Source organism: Musca autumnalis, unplaced genomic scaffold (genome assembly GCF_047663935.1).
Source record: "Musca autumnalis isolate F117 unplaced genomic scaffold, ASM4766393v1 scaffold_2, whole genome shotgun sequence".
Taxonomy (NCBI): domain Eukaryota; kingdom Metazoa; phylum Arthropoda; class Insecta; order Diptera; family Muscidae; genus Musca; species Musca autumnalis.
In genome coordinates this window covers 45,299,292-45,310,789 of record NW_027411755.1, presented here as the reverse complement: position 1 = coordinate 45,310,789, position 11,498 = coordinate 45,299,292, and the positions used below count along the sequence as shown (strand labels likewise).

At 33.6% G+C, this 11,498-nt stretch overlaps 1 protein-coding gene across 2 annotated transcripts; it reads right to left on the bottom strand.

Moving 5' to 3' along the window:
• Positions 1 to 266: 266 nt before the first annotated feature.
• On the bottom strand, positions 267 to 8,073 carry LOC141392765 (BTB/POZ domain-containing protein 2-like). Of its 2 annotated transcripts, XM_073965734.1 has the most exons (4): positions 7,695 to 8,073; positions 2,049 to 2,263; positions 1,750 to 1,994; positions 267 to 811 (listed from the first exon to the last, which is right to left on the bottom strand). In XM_073965734.1, exons 1-4 carry the CDS (start codon positions 7,745 to 7,747, stop codon positions 383 to 385), a joined length of 942 nt encoding a protein of 313 aa, XP_073821835.1. In that variant the 5' UTR covers positions 7,748 to 8,073; the 3' UTR covers positions 267 to 382. The 2 variants fall into 2 exon arrangements, with proteins under 2 accessions (XP_073821835.1, XP_073821834.1); XM_073965733.1 differs by having other exon boundaries at positions 1,750 to 2,263; positions 7,695 to 8,055.
• Positions 8,074 to 11,498: the final 3,425 nt, after the last annotated feature.

Below are 11,498 nucleotides of genomic sequence, written 5' to 3'. Positions count from 1 at the left end.
TCACGACTTCCTTTGCATGGGTTTAACTGCTGATGAAAAGATCGGATCTTTCACGACTTCCTGTGCATTGTTTGAACCAATGCAAAAGATGCCATGAAATCACGGCATCGCATGAAACCCCTTCCCTTAAATTTTGCTAGATAATTATCATCAGTTCAGTATTAATACTAGATAAATAAATATGTATGTGATGTTTACACGGAAAATCCGAACAACGGGCCAGCAACGCGGACCCCGGTCAGCTAGTAAATGAATAAAACATAACATTGGTGAATTGAATACTTAATATATATTTTTTGATTAAATAAATAAAGGACATTTAATGCCAATACTTTGTACATATACCATTAGCTACAAAACATGCTGGCTTATAAGTACTACTTTAGTTTTGATACAAATTAATATATGATGGTTGAGGATCGGCACAAAGCTGTGATAAAATGTAATACTTTTGTTCACACGTAAGTATTTTTGATACACCAGGTCCCGAAATAAATTCTTGAATGCTTATTCGAGCAAAATCGACCAATGTTAGCAACTGTTCAAGCAATTCCATTTGTCTTTCATCGCTTAGAAACACAACATTTTCCTGTCCATTGAAATTTTTGCTCGGCGATTGTTTAGTTTTCTCAGATTTCAACAGTTCCTGGGGTATTAAATTGTTGTATGTTAAATACTTTTCGATTGCATTGAATATGGGCAAATGATATGTATGATCTCGATTTACTTTGATTTCAAGATATTTCAAAAAAGTTATTGGATTAAAGTTAAAAACGGCCTCAAGTAGAGGGTAATCTTCCATACTTAGTTTCTGAAAATAAAAATGAGGAGAAATAGAAATACTCAATAAATGAAAATACATATGTACATTAGACCGACAAAAAAACTTTATATATACAATTTTATGACGATCAGTAGTGCGATTCTCTAACATATTTTTTGAGTTACCGACAAAAATCGTTAAAATTAAAACGCAAAATTATGAATGAAAAGTTCAAATAAAAGTTGACAACATCCTTACTATCGGTAGAACATTACGACTGGTTTTTATTTGTCGCTAACTTACCGAAAACATCGGTAATTACCGAAATTATAAGCATTTTAATTTTACATCTTTGTGTTTATTTCAGCTTTAGTCCATATTTTGTTGTATTCAAGTATTTGAATAACAACAAAATGTTTTACAGTGGATATGAAATTGATTAGTTGCGTTAATTTTACCGAAAATTGTAGGTATCTCAAAAAATGAGTTAGAGAATCGCACTACAGTTAAGGTTAACTCGTGCTCCATAGTAATTAGTATGGGGCCAAAGGTGAATTTTCTCGAAAATTCTTTAAAAGCCGCATTTATGGTACAATCGTATAGTTCATTGTTGTGGCCTACAAAAAATTGTGAAAATGGGGTCAGATTTCTATATAGCTATATAGGGCCCAAAATATCTAATTTTTTTTATGATTTGTTTTATAGCCAGAAAATGAACAATGAAAAAAATGACTATTGATTGCAACAAAAATGCGGCTTTTAGAGAATTTTCGTGAAAACGCACCTTTGGAAAAATTTAGGTTTTACATAGAAGTTCCAATCAAAATGTTTTGGGCTAGAAAACGAATACTACAAAAATTTACTTGTTTGGTGGAAATAGCTTTGGGTACACTGGTGGATTTTGGAATGCCTCTAACATTTTTCATTTCACATTTTAATAGGACAAGATTGATACATATATTTTTACCGTTGTATGTTACTCTTACCTCTTCAATTTCTTTTAATAACTCTGGATTAGGAAATTCCATAACAAACGCAAACAGCTCTATCAGTTGACCATAATAATCATCCACGTCTTGACCATAATCACCATCTTCATCATTATCATGATCCTCATTATCATCACCAGATAGATATTTTCTCAAATGATCGGCGCAGAATTTTTTTATGTTCATAATCATATATTTGTCGCATAGCTTATATAAGCCTATGGTATCGCTGACATTAAGTTCTGCAATCTCTGTTCGAGCATCACGAAGGTTATACAAAATAAGACGTAACTTACGAAAAGCATTTGGGTCGTCATCCGGCAAAGCAATTTCGGTACATTTAGCTTCTAAAAAATTTCCCGAAAACATTGATTCAAACACTTCCGAATTCAAGCTGAACAATAATTTGTGGCCAAATACAGTTTTAGGCACTCCCAGTTTTTCGCCAACAATAAATTTACAATCAACAGTGTATGCATTATGTAGTTTGGATTCCATATTAGCGGGTGCACTATAAAGACAAATAATAAATAAGTTTAAGGGGTTACTAGCAGTAAAAATGTTTTAATCGTCACCAAAAAACACAACACTTAGGGCAAATATTTCGCGTTGTTAGGTAAATATTGGGTAAAACAAACTTATAATACCCTTTCCACTTGTTGAGATGATATCAACATTGAAAAGGCACACCGCAGACCAGGAATCTCTCATCGAGAAGGACTTGCCTTCTCCCACTCGATATGTAAGGAACGAGAATCACTATGGGTTACAGTACGACTACAGATTATGTGAAGATGTACAATACTTTGCAGGTGTCTCTTGTTGCACATAACAAGACAACGACGATAGGATAGCTACAAGATCGATACTCTCAACGTCTTATCAGACACGAATCCCAAAACCCTTTTTTAATATGCCAAAAATACTCCCTAAGATATGGGTCTTCACATTTCAAAAATATCTTACTTTAACGCTCATTACGTCTATAGTTCCCGATATATGGGTTTTGACATTTTACTCTTTTAAAGAGGTCAATAAAGGCGTTTTAAAGCATATGGAGAGTGTACCTTGTACACGTAACCGAATTTTGTACCTGTCCATAGGATAACATCTTAAATCCTCGACCGAAGACCGGCTACATATGGGAAACTTAAAATTTTGCCAAAAGGTAGAAAGTGTAAACTATTTATTTGCCACAATATTGCTGGTCATATTGAAATGTTCGAAAATGATCGTTTTCGAACTTTTGACGAACAAAAGAACAACGTGGTTGTGTACACATGAAAAACATTTGTCAAACATTCGACAGTGATAGTCGTTTTCGAAAGTTGTGCCGAACATTCGAATAATATCAGCAATTGGTATGGAGGGATTCTATGAAGACCAGAGGCACTAGGCTGACTTGATAGTAAAAAAGGCTTCAAAAATACTTCACAACTGCAAAATTTGCAATAAGTTTTGTACCTATACGTATATGTATATAAGTTTTCAAACTCAGCCTTTGTCTAGCACCACATCTAAATATGCCTGATGAGCTGAACTAAACCACCAGCGAAACGATCGTAGCATATTGGTTGGATGTGTGTGGACTTCGCTAGATATCACTTTTTCAATACAAAACTCCTTTTATGGTGTTTCTACACGGTATGTTTTTTACATATTCATACATAGCAACTGTCACTTTTGTCGCCCATATGTGATTCCTTCTGCACGGCAAAATTTTATTTTTGATTCGTTTTCTGTTGTTTTCTTTATTTATTCCGCGTACAAACAAAACAGCTGTTTACCTTTGGTTGTACAGACGAGAATAGAGCGCGTTCTATTCGAAAAATATACATACCCAGCATGTTCGATGCCAAAGAAGCTATTCAAGAATGGGTACAAGTGATATGGAATGTCATTTTTTTAGCATCTTCATTCATTTTTTTACAAGAGCGTGACCCCCAAAAGATGCAATTCCTTTTCAGATCCTAAGCATGTCATCTTCACTAACCCCGTGGAATGGCATTTTAACCAATTCTTTGTCATGACATCTTAACCAATTCCTAGAATAGCATTTTCACAAACCCTTTGGCATGTCATCTTTACCAACCCTTTGGCATGACATCTTAAGCAATTCCTAGAATAGCATTTACACTAACCCTTTGGCATGTCATCTTTATGAACCCTCTAGCATGGAATTTTTACCAATTCCATAGAAGTACATCACGGCTATAGAAGTACATCACTACCAATGAGTTTAAAATTGAATCGAGGTATATTAATTGATGTGGGATAAGCCTCCTTGTCCACGAAGGCACGTTTGTAGAAAAATACTACATAATCAGGTCATGCTTAACTCGACCTTCCCTTACCATTCATTTTCAGAATCCTGTTCTTCTTCGATTCGGGCTTTTTGGTCAAATTTCGAAAACAAAATTTGATTGATTTCATTCTAAGTCAGAGTTAGTCGCATATCCAACGTTTCATCTTGATTCGACAGATTTTGCATATATTTATGTACTTGAAATAGGATTCAAGCAAACATTTGCAAGAAATGTATAAGGACATACTACTAATTAAAACCTTTTATAAAATATACTTATGTATTTACAAATAAGATCCTAGCACAGACAAGGAAACTCTTTTAGTATCAAAGAGTGCAGTTCGATTATATTTTTTGACTCCATATTGGAGACTTCCTATAAATAACACTGTGAACAAAAATTTTGGGGCATGGACGATTCTCTTTGGGGATAAAAGCCCTTGGTAAGTATATTAGGAACCCCGAAGGACAGATCCGCCCTATGTCGAACTTTCGCATTATGGCGTTATATCTTTGTTCAGGAAATAGCGTTATATCTTTGTTCACTGTTGTTTTAGCTTATTTTTGAGATAATATGTCTTCAGTCAAATGGAATGAGGATTATTTTCGTAGAGTACTTCGACCTTCTAACTCGCTTCCTTCGATGTCCTCATCGTCCTTCATTTTAAGAGCTAAAACATAAGTGAACAAAGATACAACGCTAATTCCTGATGACTTACAGGGCCTATAGCAAAAAAATCCATTACGCCATAACGCGGAAGTTCAACTCACGGCGGGTCTGTCCTTCGGGGTTTTTCGGGGAATTCCCGTGCCCCAGATTTTCACATTCATTTTGTTGCACAGTGTAATAAATAAAAGAAAATATACCTAAAAATAAACTTCATCCCAATTGGATCGATGGAATGGGTTCAAATACCGATGAAAATATCGGATCTTTCACGACTTCCTTTGAATGGGTTTAAATGTTGAAGAAAAGATCGGATCTTTCACGAGTTGATTTATCATTCGTGGAATTAATTCAAATGCTGAAGAAAAGATCGGATCTATCACGACTTCAATTGAACCAATGCAAAAGATCCAGTGAAATCATGGCATCTCATGGAACCACTTCCATAAAATTTTGCTGGGTATGTATGCACATAACACTTTCATGCATTGAAATTTCTGTATGGTTCACACCATGTGTACAAAGTTCAGATTTGTAAAAAGTGACAGTTGGTATGCACAAATATGTAAAAAACATACCGTGTAGAACAGCTTTTAGGTCATGAAAGCTCTATTAATTCAATAACAAAAAAAATAGTTGTGTCTCTTACATGGTACAAATACACAGGTAGCCGCATCGGCAATTGTTGGCAACATAAGATGTCAAAATTTGACATCAATTCAATGCAGTTGACACATTATGTTATCATCAGCTGGCATGATAATGCTACCTGTATTATTGTACCATGGTCTCTTACTTTTTAGCACGGTAGAATAATAAAAGGCATGGCACAATTACCAAGGTAGTGATATCAAACCAGCTGTACGAATATGAAATATAAAAAATATTTTTGTTGTAATTTACCCAACAACATAAAGAAAATTTTGACATAACATTCAAAATTTTAAGATACCACTACCACCTGTGTAATTGTGCCATGACTAATGAGCCGTTTCCAGGGTACTTCGTTCGTTCTCTATCGGTTGTTCGACCCATAACTACGAATAAATTACTTATTTCCCCATACACAATTCTGAGAACGTACGAGGATTTTTCTACTTGTTCGAGTAGAAATACTCTCCGAACGACGAATAAATATGTACATATGTCCCATCGAAAAAATAAATTATGACATGTTCAAATTAAAAATTTATTGAAAACACAAATATTTTCAGAAAAAAAAGATGAATGAAATGTAACGTGACTGAAACAACAAAATATGTTCTCTTTATTCTCATCTGTCGTGGTTTAGCAAAGGAAAGACTCGCTCAGAGAGACTAATGCACAAAATAATTTGAGCACCACCGAAATAGAAACAAATACAAATGGCTGAAAATCTGCGAAGTATTATGTTTCTTAACGCCGCAGTACTTAACAACAGCGAAGCTACGTTTTTCAAAACGTCAAAAATACGCATTTCTAACGCAGGTAAAAAGCAAACATGTATCATTTTTAGGCATATATTTCCTTTAAGCTGAAAACACATCCAACGTTTGGGTAAAGTTTTGTGTCGTTTTGGCCGTTTTTACACTGTTGGACATGATGCCGAAAAATTCAAATTCATTTGAAATTTATGCCGGCAAACAGATCAACGCTGGACTTTGGTGTCGGCGTCGCCCTGTTGTTGTTGTTTTTTCCTCAACGCCCAACACAAAACTTTACTCTAACGTTGGATGTGTTTTCAGCTTTACCTACCCACCGCAGAAAATCATGAAAAAATTATGCCGATTCCACCGATGTATTTGTTTTGTTGCGGAAATGTATACTTACCGAGATATAGGCCTCCGTGGGGAAATATTTACGAATTAAAAAAATTTTGTTCGCGTAGCCGAAAGTCTTAAATCCCCGGCCGAAACCCGGCTACTTAATGCCATGTTCAGACTGACGGTAATTCGTTCTCTATTCGTTGTTCGAACCCAAATTACGATATAATTACTTCATTTCCCATACAAAATTTTGAGAACGAACAACGATTTGTGTACTTTGTTCAATTTAAATTACTCTCAGAACGACGATAAAATATGTCCCATCTCTAACAAATGAGAGAATTTATCGAAATAAATGAATTATGACAGGAAAAATATAAAATTTAAAATTTATTAAAAACCCAAAAATTTTTAGAAAAACTGCAAAACCTGAATGAAAAGTAAACGGTTCAAGGACTAATATACTTTCAAATCATAGCAAATTTTCTCTTTTCGTTTATTGTAGTTGCATTTCTTGTCCATCGTTTCAAATTCGAGTACAAATTTAGGAACAAAAATCAAATGCCTGCCAGAAAGTCTGTATACCAAAAAGTTATTTTGGCAGGTCTCTCTCTCGTTCATTTTGAAATTAGAAAAATATTTTTATTTGCTGAAAACACCAGAATTGTGAAAAAAATAGAAAAGATGAATGAAAATAATGTAATTAAATATTAAATAGATATCTGAAAGAAGGACAAATAGTTTTTCAGTTCATATCAATAAATTTTAGTCGTCTTTTGGACGAAACTTTCTTTAAAATCAGAAAATAAAAAGTATGAAAATATGAATCATGTTGCTATGAATTGTGTAACATGTCGTATGAACGGGTTAATTCGTGTACGTAATTATGAGAACGAACGACGTGATTCAAATGCTGGTATGAACATGGCATAAGAAAACTTGCGATTAAAAGAAAATGTTTGTATTTTTTTCTGCGAAGGGTCGATAAAGGCAATTTGTTCCCATTTTTATTTCTGATATAGTTGAGGATGAGTGTGCAACTGAAATATTTTGACGAAGTTTAAACAAGATAAATATTAATGGTATATAACGTTGTGCTCAGGATCTCAATGAGTGCCTATAGCAAAAATTTCACCCCGATTCGAGAAGTGTCCATAAATTACACTTGTTCCGAATTTTTAATCATCATCCAAAAAAGGCTTTTACGATAATTTTACATAAATACCTGATGTTTTTCGAAGAATCCTCTTCGCATCCTTCTGTTTTTGGATTTTCCATCACAATTTTTTCTTTTCTAAATTATAATTTGCGGTAACACAACTCCAACTTGATTGTTGAGTTTTTTTCTTTTTGATAATAGAGAGCGAATTAGGACTCCTTCTTTCCAATTTTTATCACAGAGTAGCATGAAGAAATTAAACTATTTTCGTCTTTTTCTAACTAACCGAGGTACCGAGGTAGATATTCGAAGATGATCGAACATGAACTGTCCCACCCATACCCAAATACGCTCGTATGACACGTTTTCACCACAAAGTAGAATACATGACCTCTGTTCCAGAATCTACTATTGTTGAGTTTTTTTCTTTTTGATAATAGAGAGCGAATTAGGACTCCTTCTTTCCAACTTTTATCACACGAAGAAATGAAACTATTTTCGTCTTTTTCTAACTAACCGAGGTAGGTATTCGAAGATGATCGAACATGAACTGTCCTGTCCCACCCATACCCAAATACGCTCGTATGACACGTTTTCACCACAAAAGTAGAATACATGAGCTCTGTTCCAGAATCTACTAACGTTGAGTGTTTTTTCTTTTTGACAAATTTCATGGAACAATTATTGGAAGGTAGAGTAAAAACTACATTAAATACTGTGCGTTGGCCAAAGGAAAGTCTGCATTATATTAGAGCAATAAATGAATATGTATGCATGTATATGCCGGCATATACATATTTCTAATGAGTTTTAAATTTTCGTTGTCAGGCCTAACAGTGTAAAAACGGCCAAAATAACACAAAATTTAACCATACGTTGATTCTGTTTTTGGCTTTAACCTAAAGCGTTTGGATGTTAATATTTTGATCACGTTAATATTTAAATAAAATCGTTTGTTTTAAATGGAGAAAGAGAAGAGCCAAGAAGTCCAACTACAGTCAGTTAACACATAATTGCTGAGGTGACGGCCCCTGTAGTGGGATTCTCTAACGCATTTTTTTAGTTACCGACAAAAATCGTTAAAATTAAAATGTGTATAATTTCGGCAATTAACGATATTATTCGGTAAGTTAGCGACCAATAAAAAGTAGTCGCAAAGTTCTATCGATAGCAACAGTGATGTCAACATTTATTTGAACTTTTCATTCATAATTTTGCGTTTTAATTTGGCCGATTTTTGTCGGTAACAAAAAAATGCCCTAAAGAATCCCACAGGTAAAATGCGACAAGTTTCATAAAAAGGTATTCATTTTGTCAAATAATGTGGAAAAGATCCAATTTTAAGAAAAATGTCGAAATTTTTTTAGTAAAAAATAAGGCCGTCATCAGACCATCTGCTTTTTCACATGTATGACACCAGCAGTTCTGTATATTAGTATACCCAAAGTGACAACATACATGTGAAAAAGCAGATGGTCTGATGGCCGCCTAAGTGGGGTCTTGCCAAACTCATGTGTTACGAATGTGATATGTATGTCAAAAAATGCTTGTAGCTCCTTTTCTGGTTATCTTTTTGACTTCGTGAAACTTACTTAAATGTTTTCATTCGTAAAACAAATAATTTTTCTTCGCAATGAATTGTACAGTAGGCCTGTTTGATAATCCAAAAATTTATACAAACTTTGACAAAATGCTGTTCGATGACAAACTTGTTCAGTAAAAGAGGACTGAGAAGTACTTATGACATGTTCATAACAGCATTTGAATCACGTTGTTCGCTCTCATAATTACGTACACGAATTAACCCGTTCATACGACATGGTACACAATTCATAGCAACATGATTCACATTGTCATACTTTTTATTGACTGATTTTAAAGAAATTTTCAGCAAAAAGACGAATAAAATTAATTGATACGAACCGAAAAAATATTTTTCCTTCTTTCAGATATTAAATATATTAAATTATATTATTTTCATTCATGTTTTCTATTTTTTCTCACAACTTTGGTGTTTTCAGATTTTATTTTTAATTTTTCTATTTTCAAAATTAACGAGAGAGAAACCTGCAAAAAAATATCTTTTTGGTATACAGACTTTGTGGCAGGCATTTGATTTTTGTTTCTAGATTTATACGCAGATTTGAAACGATGGACAAGAAATGCAACTGCAATGAAAGAGAAGACAAATTTTGCTATGATTTGAGTGTATACTAATCGTTAAACCGTTTACTTTTCATTCATGTTTTGCAGTTTTTCTAAAAAAGTTTGGGTTTTTAATAAATTTTTAAATGTTGTATTTTATGTTGTAATTTATTTTGATAAATTCTCTTATTTGTTAGAGATGGGACACATTTTATCGTCGTTCTGAGAGTAATTTAAATTAAACAATGTACAAAAATCGTTGTTCGTTCTCAAAATTTTGTGTGGGAAATGAAGTAATTATATCGTAATTTGGGTTCGAACGACGAATAGAGAGCGGATTAGCCTTAAGCGCCCCATACACTATCAAATTTTGATGTCAACATTTGTAGTAGTATGTGTAGATTTTTCAAAATATGAGAATGTATGTGTTTATTTTATGGATTGAGGAAAATCAAAATAGTTTTGATTTTCAAAATGAAACCCAATCAATCCGATGAATAGGGTTTATTTTCAAAATTGTCAAAAAGAAATTTTGAAAAAAGAAAACATTGTGTTTGGAAAGAAATAAAAAAAATTAAGTTCATCCGTTTTTAGAGGAGAATTTTAAGATTTCGGTTGCAGATTGAAGGCTGATTGAATGCTTTGCTACACACTTATCAAGCACACACGTACAGAAGAAGTTCATCGGATGGACAAGCAAATTTGATAGTGTCTGGCCCGCTTTAGTATGAACAAGACATAACAAATTTACAAAAACAACATTGTTGTTATTGAAAATTAATTGTCAAAGATAAAATTTTCTCAGGAAAAACATAAATACATTTTGAAAATCCTCTAAAATAGAACAAATTTAAATCAAAATGTAAATATAAAGCATTCAGAACTGTCGTAGGTCATTATTATTACACGTTTACGGTGAAAAGAAGAATTTTATGTTAGCAAATTTCGAAGTTTCAAATTTCATGAGCAGACCCTATTACATTTTGAAAACTAAATTTACAAAAAAGTAAGAATGCAGCTGATTGTCACTTCTACCTTGTATAAATATGCCTTGGGACGACTCCTTCATACACGTCTCGCACTAATGTTTTTATACCCTCCACCATAGTATAGAGTCTATGGCCCGTTATTATATCTTCTCTGTAGTTAAATGCTGGCCGGTATTGGATAGATAACCGGTTTTAATTCTTACAAGTTTGCTTTAAAAATAAATGTTAAGCTGAAAGCACACCCACGTTTGAGTAAAGTTTTGTGTTGGGCGTTGAGAAAAAACAACAACAACAACAGGGCGACGCCGACACCAAAGTCCAGCGTTTGAATTTTTCGGCATCATGCTGAACAGTGTAAAAACGGCCAAAAACGACACAAAACTTTACCCAAACGTTGGATGTGTTTTCAGCTTTAGACAAATTAAAAGGAACTTTGTGTTACTTTTAAAATTTAAAGTGCGCCCGAGAGTATGCTGCACCAAAAACAAGAAAAATTTGAGAGCAAATTCAAATAACTTTTTTTGTCGTTACCGACAAAAATCGATAAAATTAAAACGCAAAATTATGAATGAAAAGTTGAAATAAAAGTTGACAACACTTGGGATAGGGGTAAGCGACAACTGCATTTTGGTCGTCAACTTACCGACATATTTCGTTAATTATCGAAATTATAAGCAAATAAAAATTGTCGGTAATTCTGTTGTTAACCAGTTACAGAATCACACTACAGTAGTGG